This window comes from Cebus imitator, unplaced genomic scaffold, assembly GCF_001604975.1.
Source record: "Cebus imitator isolate Cc_AM_T3 unplaced genomic scaffold, Cebus_imitator-1.0 Scaffold96, whole genome shotgun sequence".
In the NCBI taxonomy this organism is placed as follows: domain Eukaryota; kingdom Metazoa; phylum Chordata; class Mammalia; order Primates; family Cebidae; genus Cebus; species Cebus imitator.
This window is the reverse complement of record NW_016107411.1, coordinates 3,723,747-3,742,773: the sequence shown is the minus strand read 5'-3', so window position 1 is coordinate 3,742,773 and position 19,027 is coordinate 3,723,747. Positions and strand designations below refer to the sequence as shown.

General features: G+C 56.7%; 1 protein-coding gene across 3 annotated transcripts; it reads left to right on the top strand.

Annotated features, from left to right (window-relative positions):
• The first annotated feature begins 1,963 nt into the window (after positions 1 to 1,963).
• Positions 1,964 to 18,573, top strand: AGAP2 (ArfGAP with GTPase domain, ankyrin repeat and PH domain 2). Of its 3 annotated transcripts, XM_017536244.2 has the most exons (19): positions 5,165 to 7,104; positions 8,741 to 8,799; positions 9,524 to 9,611; positions 9,822 to 9,907; positions 10,053 to 10,200; positions 11,186 to 11,320; positions 11,651 to 11,760; positions 12,195 to 12,353; positions 12,506 to 12,592; positions 12,676 to 12,780; positions 13,172 to 13,334; positions 13,509 to 13,628; positions 14,339 to 14,467; positions 15,367 to 15,426; positions 15,658 to 15,806; positions 15,975 to 16,065; positions 16,178 to 16,400; positions 16,534 to 16,789; positions 16,970 to 18,573. In XM_017536244.2, exons 1-19 carry the CDS (start codon positions 5,937 to 5,939, stop codon positions 17,210 to 17,212), a joined length of 3,579 nt encoding a protein of 1,192 aa, XP_017391733.1. In that variant the 5' UTR covers positions 5,165 to 5,936; the 3' UTR covers positions 17,213 to 18,573. The 3 variants fall into 3 exon arrangements, with proteins under 3 accessions (XP_017391736.1, XP_017391733.1, XP_017391734.1); XM_017536247.2 differs by lacking the exons at positions 5,165 to 7,104; positions 15,367 to 15,426 and adding an exon at positions 1,964 to 2,248; XM_017536245.2 differs by lacking the exon at positions 15,367 to 15,426 and having other exon boundaries at positions 5,827 to 7,104.
• Positions 18,574 to 19,027: the final 454 nt, after the last annotated feature.

The following is a 19,027-nucleotide window of genomic DNA, read 5'->3' as shown; positions in this document are numbered from 1 at the left end:
CGGGTGGATCACGAGGTCAAGAGATCGAGACCATCCTGGTCAACATGGTGAAACCTCATCTCTACTTAAAAAAAAATACAAAAAATTAGCTGGGCATGGTGGTGCGTGCCTGTAATCCCAGCTACTCAGGAGGCTGAGGCAGGAGAATTGCCTGAACCCAGGAGGCGGAGGTTGCGGTGAGCCGAGATCGCGCCATTGCACTCCAGCCTGGGTAACATGAGTGAAACTCCGTCTCAAAAAAAAAAAAAAAAAAGGTATGCAGGAAAAGAGATATTTGACGGGGCCAGAGAGATGTTTGGGTCTTGAAAATGAGGTAATTATTATTATTGTTATTATTATTTTGAGACAGAATCTCGCTCTGCCAGGCTGGAGTGCGGTGGCAGGATCTTGGCTCACCGAAGCATCCACCTCCCCGGTTCAAGCAATTCTCCTGTCTGCCTCAGCCTCCCGAGTAGCTGGGCTTACAGGCACCCACCACCAAGCCCTGCTAATTTTTTTTTGTATTTTCAGTAGAGACGGGGTTTTGCCAGGTTGGCCAGGCTGGTCACAAACTCCTCACGTCAGGTAATTTGCCCGCCTAGGCCTCCCGAAGTGCTCGGATTACAGGCGCCCAGTGCAAACAAAGTAATTAGGTCCAACTACCAGCTACCTCCCACCTCCCATTCCCTCACTCCCCACGCCCACCCCCTTCCTACCCCAACTCCCATTTCATTGTCTCCTTCAATTCCTCATATACCTTGTTCTCTTTCAGGTCCTAAATCAAGGGCAGGACAGTGCTATTAGAAGGGGAACTGGCTGACAAGAATTTTGGTTGTGTGGTGTAGTGAAAGGGGCATCAAAATTGTAATCAATCTGGGCTTTATGTACTTGGTAAAAAAATAAAAATAAATAAAGTTTAAAAAATATCAGAAGACCTAAATCCATGTCTTTGTTTTACCTCTTAATGGTTTCTCTGAGCACTAGTTTCCTTTTATGCAGAATAGGAATAAATAATCCTACCCCTCACGGCTGTCATGAGGATAATGTATTTGAAAGAATGTTGTAAACCATTAAGTGTTACAGACATGTCAATTAGACATGTTAATTATTATGAAAGCAATTGAACATGGAGCATGATAGTTTTTGTCTGGCTATAGGTTACTTTCCTCCTTCATAACTCATTTTCCCCATAATCGCTTGACCTATTTATTTATTTTTGAGATGGAATCTTGCTTGTCGTGTCGCCCAGGCTGGAGTGCAGTGGCCTGATCCTGGCTCACTGCCACCTCCACTTCCTGGGTTCAAGTGATTCTCCTGCCTCAGCCTCCCGAGTAGCAGAGACTACAGGTGCCTGCCACCATGCCTGGCTAATTTTTGTAGTTTTTCTTTCTTTCTTTTTTTTTAAGTAGAGACGGAGTTTTGCCATGTTGCCCAGGCCGGTCTCAATCTCCTGACCTCAAGTGATCTGCCTGCCTCAGCCTCCCAAGGTGTTGGGATTACAGTCATGAGCCACCACACCTGGCCTTGCTTGGCCCTTTTAAACAGGAGGTGACCTCAGTGGGTAGCTGACTGGGGAAGAAGGGTTACATTGCAAGACATAAGGAATCAAGGCTAATTGGGATTTGTAGAGGGTGATGGGTACAAGTGTATACTAGAATTCAGGGCTGTGAGGGTAACAGACCAAGTGTGTGTGAATTCCTGTGAGAGTCTGAAATCTGCAGGTCACCAAGAGTTTAGGATTGCACCTGGGACCTAGCTTGCCATATTTTCCCAGGATGAAACATCCATCTTAATTAGCCACCTCCCACAAGAGGCCCTGGAATGCTGTTAAGATCTCTCCATCTACCTGGCTGCAAAATCATAGCAGGGGCTGGCTGGCAGGGCTGATGGGCCAACACTAGGGGGGGTAGGAGGTGCAGGAGGTAGTGCTGTCCCAGGCTGTGGGTTTGAAACTCACCAGTCAGGAAGTGAGGTCGACAGACGGAAGGGCGGGCAGGGGCGGGGAGTTCTGGGCACAGCAGAAGGGGCCTTCTGAGGTTTGGGGGCTGCAGGGCCATGGGCCTCAACACCAGAGGTCCTTGTTAGCCTGGCAAGACCGGTCTGGGCAACATGCATGCCCAGAGGCAGTTGGTTGTAGCCGCAGTGAGAGCAGAAGTCAGACGACATGAGATGGCCAAGCAGGCTCTAAACCGCCTCAGGAAGCTGGCAGAGAGGGTGGACGACCCTGAACTTCAGGACAGCATCCAGGCCTCATTGGACTGTGTTCGAGGTGAGAGAAGGGTCAGCCCCCAGCTTGGGTGTATTGGGGACTAGCAGGGGGATAGAAGGGTTAGCTGTATCATATATCACTTCCCAGTCAGCCACTTCCTAGTCCCCAAGATGGAGCTGGACTCTGGGGAAGAATACATTTAGGGAGGATGGAAAAAGACATGGGTGGTTATCATTCTTTCTCTTTCCCTGCTCTGATCCTTCTCCCAGGAGATCAAAAACGCAGGTCCCTGTTGAGCTGACCTTCTTGGCAATGAAGAACTGTGTGAGCATGGGGAAGATAGGCTGTGACAGACTCATGGTAGACTTGGTCCCTGCCTGGGGAGTCCAGAGCAGGAAGCAGTCTGGGGCAGCAGGTTCTGGGACTGGATAATGAGTTCATTCCCAGGACCCACTAAGGATCAGTGACCTCTTGTTCTCCAGCTGCAGAGAGAAACACATGCACACACGCACACACATATACACACACGCACGCATTGAAGTACACCATGCAGAGAATCTCAGGCTCCCAAGTGAATGTTAACTCTCACACACCATGCTCTGCAGAGCCAAAGTGCAGAGACGTCTCCAGAACTCTTCTTGGTCCCCTTTCCTCCCTTTGCTCTTGTTCCTGTCTTCCCCCCACACACCTTCCGCTGTACCTCCTTAGTGCCATTAGAGCAAGTGATGACAACACAGGGAGGAAGTGCTGCCATGGCAACACCATCCGCCACATCCTCCTGCCCACCCCAGCCTTCAATCCTGTGGTGGAGGCCTGGCAGGAACAGCTCCTCTCCATCCGCAAGGCCCTGCCACTGAGGAACTGGTGGAATTGGAGGTTATTTCCAGCTTGCTCTCATTTCATTCACCACTGATGCAGCAAAGAGCTAACAAAAGCAGCCTTCCTTGCTCATGAAAGGTATCTGGTGGAAGTGCTTCCTCCAACATATCATGATCTCTTCCAGCCTCTTCAGTCCTCTCCATTGTTAGCTGCCTTTCTGGGGTGGGGGTGGGGGTCAAGAGATCATTCTTTCCCCCAAGGACACCTCCTGCCAAACCTCTCTGTTGGTACACCAGAGCATAACTTGGGGAAGGAACGGTTTGCTTTGGATGCCTAGTGGGACCGGCTGATGATCCCCTTCCCATTGTTCTTCGGAGGCTAGTGCCCTCTCACCTCCTGTCCCACACTCTGCCAGGAACTACACCTGAAGCCTTCCCTGACAGCCTTAGTGTTTGGAAAGGCAGACCAAGTGGGAGTGGCCCATGGGGCCTCCTAGGGAGGAACTCTAAGCCCCACCCCTGCCAAAATAATAATGATAATAATGATAAAGGAGAAAAGCAGTTTAGGCCAGGCAGCAAAGCTCTGCTTAGCTCTGGAGAAGGAGGGGGCGAGGAGGGGTAGAGGCTGAAATCCCTGAGAAGGCTCCACTCCTCCTGAGTGATTTGTTTTACTCCTTCTCTCAGAGTGAGTATTCTGTCCCCATTGAACATAGAGGAAAACTGAGGCCATCAAAGGAGGGAAGTTTAAGCCAAAGCCAACAATTCTTCACCCTCTCCATCAAAAAAGACTACTTTTTTTTTGATGGAGAGGTCTCCTGTCCTGGGGATGGTGTCATCCTGGTTCTGTAGGGAGTGGGAGAGAAGCTGCTGAACCCCAGGACAAAATATTGGAGGGACTGGGTACAGGCATCTGGGAGAACAAAGGGCTCCTGGCATCCTGCCTCAGCACCCCCCCCCACCCTCAGCCCCCCACCAGGCCGAGCACGCAGCGGGCTCCTGCCTCCAAGAGCCGCCCACGGCAGCACTTATTATAGTCTAGGCTGCGTCAGGAGGGTGGGACGCCAAATCAGGGGACCGCTGTGACTCCCCAAGTCCCAGGAAGGGGTCTCCAAGACTGCAGGGAGACTTTCCTTCTCCCATCTTACCCCATCCCCAAGGGGTCTCAGCCTCTTTTCTACTTTGGCCTAACTACTTCAGGATTCTCATGTGGCTGGAGGATAGAAAGCCTTGAACTCCAAGACCCCTAGAGAAGTGGGGGACACTGAGCAGACGGTTTCCATTCATTCTGCTTGCCTCCTCTTTAACCTCCGAAAGAATCCCACTCAGCAAACCTCAGGAGACTGAAAGGGAGCCCTGAAGAGGCCGGCTCCCACTGCCTCAACTGAAGGGTCCCTGTATTTGGGGAGTGAAATCCCCAACTCATGGGTAACCAGGTGTGAGGGCAATGCCTCCACTAACTCAGCATCCCCGGTTGGTCCCCCACCCACCATACACACGGATCCCTCTCTGCTTCCGCAGGCTGTTTCTGAGGCACTCTTGGAGCTATGGTTGCTATGGAGACTGGATGCATTTTGGCATGGGGGGCTATCAGTCCAAGACACGTTCCTTCTCCCTCCTCCTAGAGCTAGAGCCTTTGACTTACCCTGTGGCCTGGACTCCTCAAGCACTCACATCTCTCCCCTCTCTCCTACCCTGCTAAGTTCCGTGTTTGTCCGCATCCCCGGGGAACATTTTCCAAGTTCACTTTGGGACAGTCTAGCTCAAGTCTTGGCCCCGTCAAAGAATTAAGTGTGGGGGTGTGAGTGGGAAAGGGAGCTGGGTCATGAGAAAGGGAAGGCATCCAGGTATCTGGGGGAGACGAGATCCTGGGGGAAGGGATTTCAGGGGCCCCCTGCTTTCCCACTTCAGCTTCCCCAGAATTGGCAGTGACCCTGGGTTTGCTGTGTTCACCGCGGCCTGTCCACTCAATAGATCGATTTTCACCTTATCCCTAAATGCCACACCTCACAGTCGCGCTTCCTAACCTTGGTGTGCTAGAGGAGGGGGCTAGGTTGTCGGAGGAGGTGAGTCCAAGTCCCAGGAAATCCAGCCCAGGATTTGGGAGAGAAATCCAGTCCTGGATTTTGCACCGCCCTCGCAGACCTCGGTGCTGGTGGAGAGAAGGTGGGGGGGAGATAGGGTGGGGGGGCCTGAGGGCCGCCTCCTCCTCAATGTGAGGGGAGCGCCCGGACACAGCGCGCATCCGGACCGAGCCGAGACCGGGCGAGGCCCCCGGACTCTTCGCCCAGATCTCACGCCCCTCCCCTCCCAGACCCCAGACCCTTGGGTTCCCATCCACCTCCTGTTCCCTCTTTCCTCCCCCGCCACCTCCTGTATCTTCATCCCCAGCATCCTCCCCGCGCCCCTGCGAATCCCTCGCACGGCCAGCCCCACTAGCTTCCCACCCTCCTCAAGACCCTCTCTCCGACCGCATCCGCGGCCTCTGTCCCTTGAGTCCCAGTTCCCCGCCCCTGCCTCCCCCGCACTGGTTCTTCTTTTCCCCTAGCCTCCGATTCCCTTTTCTGCCCCCTTTTCCTCTCTCTCCCCCATTTGCCCCCACTACTGTCCTCCCCGCCCTCCCCCACCCACCTCAGCGCCCCCACCCAGGCCGGGGTGGACGGTCCGGCGCGCCTCCCTGGAGCAGCACCAAGGTCCCGGGGCTCCAAGAGGGTGGGGGCGCAGGGCGGGGAGCATGGGGAGGGGGCGCCCCATGTGATGGGAGGGGGGCGCAAGCGGAGGCGGCGGAGGCGGCGGCGACAGCGGAGCCGGGCCGGGGGCTCAGCGGGGGCCGGGGTCTGGGGGCAGCGAGCAGGGCGGCCCCATGGCCGGGCCCCCCTGAGGCAGTCCGGGGGAGTCCCCTCCCCTCCCCAGCTCGGGGGTCTCTGGGCCCCATGAGCCGGGGCGCGGGCGCGCTTCAGCGCCGGACAACGACCTACCTCATCTCGCTGACCCTGGTCAAGCTCGAGTCGGTGCCTCCGCCGCCGCCTTCTCCGTCTGCGGCCGCGATCTGCGCTGCCGGTGCCAGAGGCTCCGAGACTGGGGATCCTGGTAGCCCCCGAGGCGCGGACGAACCGGGCAAGAAGCGGCACGAACGTCTCTTCCACCGGCAGGATGCGCTGTGGATCAGCACGAGCAGCGCGGGCACCGGGGGCGCGGAGCCCCCAACCCTGTCCCCGGCTCCGGCCAGTCCGGCCCGCCCAGTCTCCCCCGCTCCAGGCCGCCGCCTCTCCCTCTGGGCCGCCCCTCCGGGACCCCCGCTCTCCGGGGGGCTGAGCCCCGACCCCAAGCCTGGGGGTGCCCCCACCTCCTCCCGGCGCCCCCTACTCAGCAGCCCGAGCTGGGGCGGCCCGGAGCCCGAAGGCCGGGCAGGCTGCAGCGTCCCTGGCTCATCCTCTCCGCACCCTGGCACCGGCAGCCGGAGGCTCAAGGTGGCGCCTCCTCCGCCGGCTCCCAAACCTTGCAAGACCGTGACCACGAGCGGAGCCAAAGCCGGCGGGGGCAAGGGCGCGGGTAGCCGCCTGTCATGGCCCGAAAGCGAGGGCAAACCCAGGGTCAAGGGGTCAAAGAGCAGCGCCGGGACTGGAGCTTCTGTCTCTGCCGCCGCCACCGCGGTCGCCGCCGGGGGAGGGGGCGCTACAGCTGCGACCTCTGGTGGGGTCGGGGCTGGGGCCGGAGCCCGAGGGAAGCTGTCCCCTCGGAAAGGCAAGAGTAAGACCTTGGACAACAGTGACTTGCATCCGGGACCGCCTGCCGGCTCTCCTCCTCCGCTAGCCCTCCCACCAACTCCGACTCCAGCCGCTGCTGTCACTGCCGCTTCCACGCAGCCCTCTGGGCCTGCACCGCCAATCACTCTGGAGCCTCCAGCTCCCGGGCTGAAACGGGGCCGGGAGGGGGGCCGAGCATCCACTCGGGACCGCAAGATGCTCAAGTTTATCAGCGGCATCTTCACCAAGAGCACAGGAGGGCCTCCTGGCTCCGGGCCCCTTCCGGGACCCCCCAGCCTGTCTTCTGGCAGCGGGTCCAGGGAGCTGCTGGGAGCCGAGCTCCGCGCCTCCCCTAGTGAGTTGAGTCAGGGCTTGAGAACAGGGAGGGAAGGGTACCTGGAATGCTCAGCTTGGGGTGGAGGAGCGAGGTGTAGGAAACTAGAGAAGCTTTTCTCTGGGGTGGGCGGATGAACCAAGCTCACTCCTCTGCCAAGGACTGGGGCAAAGAATAAGAGTCCTGAAGCGGGGTGAGTAGCTACACTGTGCGACGTGAGAAATGACTTGATTTCAGAGGGACTCAGAACCTCAGGTTCTGGGAAAATAATGCCCTTGGTCAGAGTGACTAGAAAATTGCTCCCAGAGAGGCCCCAGTCCAGCCTCAGCTGGACTCTGGGAGCATGGAAACTGGGCTTTGCCGCGTTCAAAGGGACGTTGAAGGTGAAGAGGATGAGGAAGCCTCAGTTTCCCCCAAGAACTTGGGACAGGTGGCATGACAGTGACCTTGCAGGCAGTTTCTCGCCAGGGACCAGTCGTCCCCTGGGCTGAGAGCAGACTAGTGATGTTTTCCATGCAGTGAAGGCGGATTGGGCGGTACGCGAGTGCGCGGGGGTTGGAACGTGCAGAATATTTAAATGTGAAGTGAGAGGGGGCGGATAGGAAGCCTCACTTCCCCCACTGCGCACCCCGGCCCCAGAGCCGCGTTGAAACCCACCCGGGCCTGACCCTGGAGTGAGTCAGGGGGTGGAACTGCTGCAAAGGCAATCCGTACCCCGGGAGACTTGGGAGGTGGTACGGGGAAGGTAGTCTTTTTTTCCGTGGGCAGGGTGTCTATTATTTTTTCTTCCTACTGGAGGAGATAGGCAAGAGACTCTTGGTTCGGCTCACACTCCTGGGAGAGGAGGCGGGTCCAGGAGCGGAGGCGGTCCCCGGGGTTTGGCTCTGGAGCGGGTGGGAGCAGATGGCTCCGGATCCCAGAGTTCCCGCCGCAGCTGCGGCGCCCCGGGAACGTCCGGCCGATGTCAGGCACGGGGGCTGGACTGGGCGGGCGGAAGGAGCATCCTTTCCCCCAGGCCTGTGGCTTCTCACGGCCAGGCGATGGAGCCCTACCCCACAGTTGTTTTGGAGGGCGCTTGTGGGGAGGGTGCGGGAGATGGAGGAGTAGGAAAATCCTAGCTCTTTCCCTTAGGCTGTGGGGAGCGGTCCAGGGGCCACCGTGCCTTTGACCTTGAAGAAGGGGAGGGAAAGCCCTCACCTCACTTTCTCTCCCGTGGAATGGAGGCTGGGGAAGACACGCTCTCTTCTATGTTTCAGCACCTCCTCCCAGGGGCTGCTCTGGGAACCTGTAGGTCAGGGAGGAGCTCCTCGTCTATTCTTTTTCCAGAGGGAAGAACCTGTCACTGTCAGAGCCCTGGTCTCTCTGTCTGGGGCCAGGACCCGCGTTTGGGGATGTGCTTTAAGGGAGATGCCAACGGAAGTATTTTTGTCTTGCTAGCTACGTTGCTAAGCAACCACTGAGCGGCAGCAACAGCTGGGGGAGAGCGGCTGGGATGGGAGGCCTGGGGACCACTCTCAGACCTGTCTGTTCCACACACCTCTTCAGCGCAGGCAGGGTTCGGGGGGTTTGGAAAGCTGCAGAGGGAGGAGGGGTGGCTCAGTGTTGGGGGTCCTCCTGAGCCAGGAGCCTCCCTGTTACTGCCCTTCTCCCATTACAGAGGCCGTGGTCAATAGCCAGGAATGGACTTTGAGCCGCTCCATTCCTGAACTGCGTCTGGTAGGTAACCCTGTGCCCTTGCCTGTAGGGAAGGCTGAACCCGTTGCACTCTGGTCTCTCTCCCTTCACCTCTCCTTTTCTTTCTCTCTCTTTGAGAATAAGGAATTGTTTTCCAGTTCTCCTGAGAGTCTACCTCATAGCACCAACCTGGGGCTTGCTACTTCCTTCTCACAAGTTTTTCCTCTCTAGTCTTTACGTGGCCATCCCCTTTTCCCTATTTGTTCGTGGTCCTCCTCCAGGCTTCTCACTTCTGGCATCTGCCCTTTGGCCTTCGTGTTCTATTGCCTAAAATTGGGTAAAGTTTTCCAACTAGAGCTGGGACATGCTACACACAAACACACACACACACACACACACACACACACACACACACACACGTCTAGTATGTTTTCTAAACAACCCAACACACAAAAAAGCTGGTACTGAATTGCTGACATTCTTCAGCTTGAGCTCCACTTTGAGCTTGGGATCATTTCTGTCCACTCATGCCCTGATCTGAGCAGCCAACTGCTCTGATCCCCCCAGCTGCTCCGATCCTCCCAGCTGCTCTGATCCTCCCAGCTGCTCCGATCCTCCCAGCTGCTCTCTCTGGAATGACTGTCATCCAGGCCCTGTAGGATCCTGCTTGAATGATTTATCTCTCTGGGTTTTCTGGAGTGTCCAGACCCAAGCATCCTGCCTTTTCTAATATCCCACAATTTCTGCTCCACAACCTTGCCCTCAGGGTGTGCTGGGCGACGCCAGGAGTGGGAAGTCATCGCTCATCCACCGATTCCTGACCGGTTCATACCAGGTGCTGGAGAAGACAGAGAGTGAGTTATCAAGAGCCATAGTAAGCTAATGATTGGGGTCAGGGATCCAGGAGTGAAATCAATGATTAGGCAGGTATGGAGACCAGAAGGGAAGGATGAGGCCATAACAGCAAAAGCACTAGGAGCATGGGGAGGTTTGTGGACCTGTCACCTGTGACCTATGACCCCTTTCACCTCTGACCTATGACCCCTTCCAACTCTTCTGGACAGGCGAGCAGTACAAGAAAGAGATGTTGGTGGATGGGCAGACACATCTGGTGCTAATCCGAGAGGAAGCTGGGGCACCTGATGCCAAGGTGAGGGTGGAGGTGGTGGGGGACAGGCTGGCTGGGGTCAGCAATGGCTAAGGGAGAGGGCTCTGGTTTCCCAGGTCTCCATCAGGATTGGGTCCAGAGAAGTAGACCTGTCTGACTTTTCATTTGCTCCCTCACTCCCCGCAAGTTCTCAGGCTGGGCAGATGCTGTGATCTTCGTCTTCAGCCTGGAGGATGAGAACAGTTTCCAGGCTGTGAGCCGTCTCCATGGGCAGCTGAGTTCCCTTCGAGGGGAGGGACGAGGAGGCCTGGCCTTGGCACTGGTGGGGACACAAGGTAAGGAGGGGTCAGGAAAGCACTGCTTTCAAGGGAGGCCCAGAGGAGGCTACTGGGATATTACCCAATGTGGGTGAGAACTTAGTGAGGTGTGGATATGACACCTGGATTACAGAATCCTCTGGAGGGAGCCTGGTCTCCAAATAAGGGAGAAACCAAACAATAATTTCCTATGGTCTGAGCAGAGAAAAGGGGACCTCCAGAGAGGAAAGGACGGCTATAGTGGCCATCTCCTTGCTTCTCCTGAAATGCCACCTACCTTATGTTCTCACACTGCCATTTCCCGGTGCCACCACCATAGGACACAGAAAATCTCAAGTCCTACTGTAAATAGGAAACCTTTTCCATCGTCCCTTTGCTAGAGCTGGGTCAGGATGACACCTTTTAAAGGAACTTACCCAAAAACACAAAGGAAATGATGATGAAACAAGAATGCATCTCAGAGAAGTGACTCAGAGACCCCCAGACTGCCAGGCCAGGAAATGCTTTTCCAGCACTCCCCTGTGTCAAGCTGGTGGGACTTGCTCTGGACGCTGGTTCTGCTGGTGCCTGCCTCCACCTGTTGCTTGCCTCCTGGTTTTTTGCTGCAGAGTGGGCAGTCTAGTCATGACCCATGGACACCCAACCTTTTCCTAGTTCACAAGCCAGTGTCCTCCCACTAGTTCAGGGTTTGATGGATTTGCAGGGCAGGGTAATTATCACTTGCACCTGGGTCGGAAGCACCACTCAGCAGCTCTGGAGCATTCTTTGAGGATATACACACACAGAGATCACCCAGCCTATTCATTCATGACTAGGTGTGTGAACTGTGCCCAGTGCTCAGAAAGGGCTTATATATTCCCATCCTACCTGGTCACAGAAGAGATGATCTTTCACACCCCTTCCCCAGTGTGCCTAGCCTGAGGGCCCAGCACAAGGATAAGGGAACCGTGAAAAGTGGGGGAGGGGTTCCGTCTTCAATTCTGCCCCTTTCTTTTCCCCTCAGACAGGATCAGTGCCTCCTCCCCTCGGGTGGTGGGAGATGCTCGTGCCAGAGCTCTGTGTGCGGACATGAAACGCTGCAGCTACTATGAGACTTGTGCCACCTATGGGCTCAATGTGGATCGGGTCTTCCAGGAGGGTGAGTGTGGTGATCTCCAGCATATATGGGAAGCCAGGAGCAAGGGGCCTGGAATATTCTTGGAGGTCAGGCATCCAAGCCTCTCTCTGTGATTGATAGGAAATTAGCCTCTGTGGGAGGGAGGAGAGATCAGGGAGGCCAGAGGTTTGCTTAATAGTCATAAGGTCTTTGTGGGCTGGAGGAGCTGACAAGGCCACAGGTGGCACGGAGGGCACAGTGACAAGGAAGTTGGGGCCTGTGTTGCCTACTGGGGATTTCTCAAAGCTGGGCATGGAAGGGTGCTCTTGGGTATCTGGCCTGTTCACATCTCCTTCCCCCAACTCTCCTCAGTGGCCCAGAAGGTAGTGACCTTGCGCAAACAGCAACAGCTTCTGGCTGCCTGCAAGTCCCTCCCCAGCTCCCCAAGCCACTCAGCTGCATCCACTCCAGTAGCTGGCCAGGTGAGTTGGGGTTTCAGAGTCTGCAGAGGGACTGGTAAGTTGCAGAGGGGCTGGGGATCCTAGGACAGGTACAGAGTAAACAAGGAGGTTCGGGGAGTGGGGAAACAGATGGAAATGGCAGTGAAACTACTGGCAAAAAGTGCATTGGACTGGAAATCAACCAAATTTGAGACGCCATCTGCAGTGTCCTTAAGCAACTCACCTAACCTCCCAAGGTTATCAGGAAGATTGTATGACATAATACTTGCGGATCAACCTTCACAAAATTTAAAGCACTGTCACAGTGTTAGTGAGGATTTTAAAAATTATAAATGACAATATAAATAAATGGTGAGGTGATCAAGGAACGTCTCAAATATCCCATAACTAGATGTGAGTGTAGCTTGGTGGGGTAGGGGCATCTCAGCTCTGCTGACTCTTCCATATGCGTCCAGGCTAGTAACGGGGGTCACACGAGCGACTACTCTTCTTCCCTCCCGTCCTCACCGAATGTTGGTCACCGGGAGCTCCGAGCCGAGGCAGCTGCAGTGGCTGGATTGAGCACCCCAGGGTCCCTGCACCGGGCAGCCAAACGCAGGACCAGCCTTTTTGCGGTATTGGACATGGATATGCTGACCCCCATCCTCCTGTCCCCCGTGACATACCCATCTTCCCTAGTCCCTAGACTTCTCTGTTGGGTCCTTCTTCATCTGTTCCCTGTCCTCCCATCAGCACATCCTCAAACTGATTCCAATAACCATTCCAGAATCGCCGGGGTAGTGACTCGGAGAAACGGAGCTTGGATAGTCGGGGCGAGACAACAGGGAGTGGGCGAGCCATCCCCATCAAGCAGGTGCGTGGTCCAGGGGTTGGGACAGGCTAAGGGAAGCTGGTCTTAGTTGGTTTTTTTCCCACATGTGTCTTTCTGCACTCCAGAGCTTCCTACTAAAACGAAGTGGCAATTCCTTGAACAAAGAATGGAAGAAGAAATATGTGACCCTGTCTAGTAATGGCTTCCTACTCTACCACCCCAGCATTAACGTGAGTGGCAGAGACTGCGCCACACTGGCCAGTTTTGGATTTCCCTCAAGCTCTACCTGTCTGTGCCTCTGACAAAGCACTAACCTCATTTCTAGGAAGTACTAGTCCTGTTCACTTAAGTTTAGCAGGCATGTATTAAGAGCTCACTATGTGCGCATGGCAGGAATGTAAAAGTAAATACATTGCCCCAGGAACTTGCAGTTCCTGGGTGAGCACTCAGGTGGAGAATGCTTTCTGGAGGAGACACTGATGGGCCTAGTCTGATGGCCCATCCCCTAGAAGCTCATCCCAACCCATTTGCCTCCCAAGGCCGCCTCCCCAGTCCCTCTCTATTCAGTTCTATTGACTGCTTCCCAATCTTCCCTACACTCTCGGCCCTGTACCCCCCCAGGATTACATCCATAGTACCCACGGCAAGGAGATGGACTTGCTGCGAACAACAGTCAAAGTCCCAGGCAAGCGGCCCCCGAGGGCCATCTCTGCCTTTGGCCCCTCAGCCAGCATCAATGGGCTGGTCAAGGACATGAGCACTGTCCAGATGAGTGAAGGCCCTGGTGAGTGGGGCTCATGACATAGGAGCAGGAGAGGGGACAGGGCTGGGGGAAAGGAGGGGTAGGACGGAAGTGGGGGCTGGCACTGGGCAAATGGGAAACTTGGTGATAAAGAGGGACTGTGTAAGGAATGGGGCCGGAAGACAGGCTCACTGACGTTTCATCTTCTTCTGACAGAAGCCACTACTCCCACTCCAAGCCCCAGCCCCAGCCCCAGTTCCCTGCAACCACCACCAGACCAGACATCCAAGCACCTGCTGAAGCCAGACCGGAATTTGGCCCGAGCCCTCAGCACGGGTCAGTGGGGATGACCTTCCATCCGCTGTCTTCCAGACCCAAATAGGTTGGGGTGGGAAATTAATTTGGGGTGAAGACTTGGAGGCTGGAATATATGCATGAGTGAGCACATGGCGCTCCACACATGAACACCAAGCTCAGTCGTACCATGTCTACCACAATGGTTAAGACAAGTGGCCTCTAACTGCCTGAGCTTGAATCCTGGCTTGCCACATGGGCAAGTTACTTGACCTCTCCATGACTCAGTTTCCTCATCTGTAAAAATGGAGATAATAGTTTCTACCTCAGAGAGTTGCTTTGAGGTTTAAACAAACTGAGAACATTGTCTAGTACATAGTCAGCCATGTTTGACATGTTTGAAAAATATATATGTATATAGTATGTAAATAACATTGTAAACAAATGGTCCTCACAACAGCCTTGTCAGGTCAAGATTATTATCCCCATTTCAGAGATAAAGAAACTGAGGCTCAGAAGATTAAGTGCGTTGCTCAAGGTCTCAAGGCCAATAAGTAGATCTGAGTCCAGGTCTGACTCCAAACCTCTCATCTGCCTGCCTCCCCAGGAATGATCAAGGGGGAACTCCTGGAGAGGGACAGTTGAGGAGTGCCCTCCAATGCCAAAGCAAGTTCAGGGAAGGAGACAGGCTATTGAGAAATCAGGAAATCTGTGGAGGGGGCAACTGAGGCAGCTGTGTCTTCCTCCCTAAGATTGTACCCCATCTGGAGACCTGAGCCCCCTGAGTCGGGAACCCCCTCCTTCTCCCATGGTGAAGAAGCAAAGGAGGAAAAAATTGACAACACCATCCAAGACTGAAGGCTCGGCTGGGCAGGCTGAAGGTGAGGCTCTGGCAGGCTCTTCCACTCCCACCCAGAACCCTCATCCCCAACATCAGCTCCCTGACCTAACTCCTGCAGCAGGAGAAGTGTCTGAGCTGAGTGCTTGACTACCATTACCACTGCACATAACTTAGTGAAAGAGTGGATGACATCCCCCGGCCCCTGTCCTTCTTTCCTTGTTGCCCAGCCAATTCCTTTTTCCCCAGCCCCTGTTCTCAATGACACCCATGTCTGTGGTTCCTGCTCCTCTCCCTAAGGACCTTCTAGTTCCTATTCCTTCCCTCAACTCCACTTACCACCCCAGCCCTGGCACCCAGAAGCCCCCCAATCCCCAGTGACTCAGCCCCTGATCTCTGTGTCTCCCACTGACTCCCCAGATCCTGGATTCTGTAGCCACCCAGCCCCCTCTCTGGAGAACTTTGTATTGCCAAGTGCTCCCCAACAGCCCTTGACCCTAGTGATCCCCATTCTTGACCCTCAGTGATTCCCCCCCCACCATCAGCCCCAGGGTCCTCTCATCTCAGCCCTGCGCCCCAGCTTCTGTCCCCTTCCCCCATGTTCACTCAAATCCTGACCCCCTCCTTCTCCTCCCAGAGGACCACCTCCTTGCTGGTCCTGATAACCCGTCCCCGCCGCCCCTGCTCTCTGCCGGGTGCTCAGACCCAGGTTCCAGATCTGCCTACTCTCATGGCTCTTGGCTTCCGCTCTACTCTGCCCCTGGGCCACTGACTTTAGTTCTGCTTTCTCTCCCCATCTGTCTGTCCTGCTTTGTCTCTGGCACCCTGTCACTATCTCTCTCCATCTCTCCATCTACCTTTCTTTTTCTCCTTCTTTCTTGGTCTCTCTCTCTCTGTTTTGCTCTCCATTCTATCTCTATCTCCTTCGCTTCGGGAAACCAGCCAAGCGCAAAATGTGGAAACTAAAATCCTTTGGTAGTTTAAGAAATATTTATAAAGCAGGTAACAAGTGGGGAGCCGGGAGGGGTGCTCAGCTGGGATGCAGAAGGGTGGGGGTGCCACCACCTTCCCCTGCATGTGCTCGGGCTTCCTGCTGCCCCCACCCTTTGCTTCCCCTACCCCCACTGCCCCACTCCCAGGGGCTCGGGATGGACATCAGGGAGGACGGGCTTGGGGAAGGCAACCCCAGCTTGAACTCTGTCCCTTAATGACCCCATCCCATCCCCCAACCAGAGGAAAACTTTGAGTTCCTGATCGTGTCCAGCACGGGTCAGACGTGGCACTTTGAGGCAGCCAGTTTTGAGGAGCGGGATGCCTGGGTCCAGGCCATCGAGAGTCAGATCCTAGCCAGTCTGCAATGCTGTGAAAGCAGCAAGGTCAAGGTAAGAGTTTGAGGTAGGGTGGAGGACTGGCCGTAGGAGCTGACCCTGGTGCTGGCAGCCATTGGCAGCGACTCGGCCAGAGTTGTGTGGGAGGAGGGCAGAGGCGTCTGAGGAGAAGGGGGAGGGACTTGGAGGCAGAGACCCTGCCAACCCCAACACTCTCTGCAGCTGCGAACCGACAGCCAAAGCGAAGCCGTGGCCATCCAGGCGATCCGGAATGCCAAGGGGAATTCAATCTGCGTGGACTGCGGGGCCCCCAGTGAGTGCCAGGAGGCATCGGAGGGGCTAGGGAATGTGGTTCACTGGAGGTGGTGAATGCTGGGGTGCCCGTGCTGCCCGGCTGGGAGCCGACCTCTACGCTCCGTCCGCAGACCCCACATGGGCCAGCTTGAACCTGGGCGCGCTCATCTGCATCGAGTGTTCTGGCATCCACCGCAACCTGGGCACACACCTGTCCCGCGTCCGCTCGCTGGACTTGGACGACTGGCCGCGGGAGCTGACCCTGGTGCTGACGGCTATTGGCAACGACATGGCCAACCGCGTGTGGGAGAGCGACACGCGGGGCCGTGCCAAGCCCACGCGGGACTCTTCGCGGTAAGCGTGAGGGTACAGAGCCAGGGGAGGATTGCTGAGGGTGTGCGAGCCTGAGAGGGTCCCCTGGGTAAGGGTAGAGGTTGTGGCTGGGGGGGTCTCTAGAGCCTTTCCCCGTTGATCCTTGGTCTTGCAGGGAGGAGCGCGAGTCGTGGATTCGCGCCAAGTACGAGCAGCTGCTGTTCCTGGCGCCGCTGAGCACCACGGAGGAGCCGCTGGGCTGCCAGCTGTGGGCCGCCGTGCAGGCCCAGGACGTGGCTACTGTTCTCCTGCTTCTGGCCCATGCGCGGCACGGGCCGCTCGACACCAGCGTAGAGGACCCGCAGCTGCGCTCCCCACTCCACCTGGCGGCCGAGCTCGCCCACGTCGTCATCACGCAACTGCTGCTGTGGGTACGTGAGCTGCAGGGAGGGAAGGGGATCTTTGAGGCTTCATCTCGGAAAACGCCTGGCGCGGGAAAGCCCGATCTTCCCACAGGGACCCCATTACTGGGCTTGGCCATCTTGGGGAGGCGGCGCGCGGGTGTGGGCGCCCTGGGGACGCGCGGTCATGCGGCCGTTTCCGCCCTCTAGTACGGCGCGGACGTGGCGGCCCGTGACGCCCAGGGCCGCACGGCGCTGTTCTACGCCCGCCAGGCTGGAAGCCAGCTGTGCGCCGACATCCTTCTCCAGCACGGCTGCCCGGGTGAGGGCGGCAGCGCGGCCACCACGCCCAGCGCGGCCACCACGCCCAGCATCACCGCCACGCCCAGCCCCCGCCGCCGGAGTAGCGCCGCCAGCGTGGGCCGCGCCGACGCCCCGGTTGCGCTGGTATAGTTGCCCAGCGGGAGAGACACCCCCACCCCCACGCGGGCCGGGCACGACCACACCGGGCGGACCGCTGGACAGAGGCACCCACTCACCTCTCCGATTCGCACCCCGCCCCACGGGAGCACTTCCTACCCCCACGAGGGCACAGCCCCCACGCCTCCCAGAAGACACAAACTCACCTCCCTCTCCCCAACGAGGCATGGAGACCCCCGCTCAACACGCCCCCTCTCCACTGTTTCCACACTTGGATTGCTCTGGGTCTACCCGCTCGGGGTTCGCGGAAGGGGACGCCCCCCGCAGTACGGGCTCTTGGGCTCTCGGACATTGCCGCTTGTGCCCCCTAGGGGCGGGAAGAAGACCCGGTCATGCCGGAGCTCAACGATCCCAGGGCGGGAGCACATACCCAGGCTGGCTCCTGGGGCGACTCCACGCCAGAGGGAGGGGTTAGTACGTGGGAGGGCTAGCCCTGGGACTTGGGGCCAATACGGAGACCTCACCCCTACCGTGCTGATCTCACTGCCCAGTGAGGGGGGCTAGAGCAGCGAGGGGCAGGACCCCTGCTGCCCATGGGGGTGGGGGGTTCCCAACCCTTTCTGTGAAAGGGACCGTGAGTAGTGGAAACCAGGACGTCCCCCGACACCTACCCATGGTTGGAAGATAGAGAGTCTTGGAGGAGCCAAGAGCCTGGGTTCCTCCCACTGCTATCTTGGGAGGGAGAAGGGATGGAGCAGGAGCGGGCTAAGGGGGCTGGCGGGGCCTTGTAATTTATTGCTTTGTTCCCCAACATGGGGGTGGGGGCGGGCAGGGGCGTGGGGAGGGCGTTTTGGGGTAGGGGAAGCCCAGGGTGGGCAGGGGGTGGGGTGGGGTGGGGGTGCTCTCGGGTTGTGAGTGTCTGTGACCGTGACTGCGTACCTGTGACTGTGCAGCGCCCGTGGTGATCTGGGGTAGGGGCACCCCTACAGTGGGACCCCTCCCCCATTATTCTTTCTGTCCAGCCCCTCCCTCCCACTGGAGCAGCTCCAGAGCCATTCCTCACCCCTGTGACCTGTTGTAGCCAGGGCTAAGAGGATTCGAGGTGGCTGGGAGGGTTTCCAGGCCCCCTGCCCCATCCCCACAAAGTGGGTGGTAGGACAGACTTACCTGGCCCAGCCCTGCCTCCCTCAGCCAACCCAGCCCTTGGGCTGTCTGTGTCAGTGGTTTCCAGTCTTTTTTTTTTTTTTTTTTTTTTTTTAAAATATTTTGCAAAGGACCAGGTAATTGGGGAGGGGAGATAGGTGGGGGCAAGGGGGGAATGCCCTCCCCATCTCCTTGGAGGCAGTGGTGTGAATCTTCTGCAACAGCAATTAAAGAGGAAGTGATTTTGTCTAGGGGGTGAGCTGCTGGTCTGTTCTTGAAGAGGCAGGTCAGGGCATGGCCTTGGTCAAGGTGGGGAACCAGGGTGGGACAGGGACAGGCAGAGGTGCCTCCCACTGGGGCTGGTGGCAGGGCAGTACCCATGGGCTTGGAGGTGGTTCCATCATGTACAACATTTCTGGGTTCATGTAGTTGAGGACATGGGCAGGTTGGAGTCAGTGGGGATCCTTGCAGCAGAGAAGTCACTGACTCTTAAGATGATACCAGTCCTGGGAGAGTTAGGGTATGGTACTTTTAGTGGAGAGGACAGGCCCTGTGCAGAGAGAAGATGGGACAGCTTTGGTTAAGAGTAGGAACTTTGAAGACATCTGATTTTGAAACCTGGCCCTCCACTTCACAGCTAGGTGACCTTGGTGACATCTGTTTATTTGTATTCCAAACACTATCTGTTCACGGGGCATCTGGAAG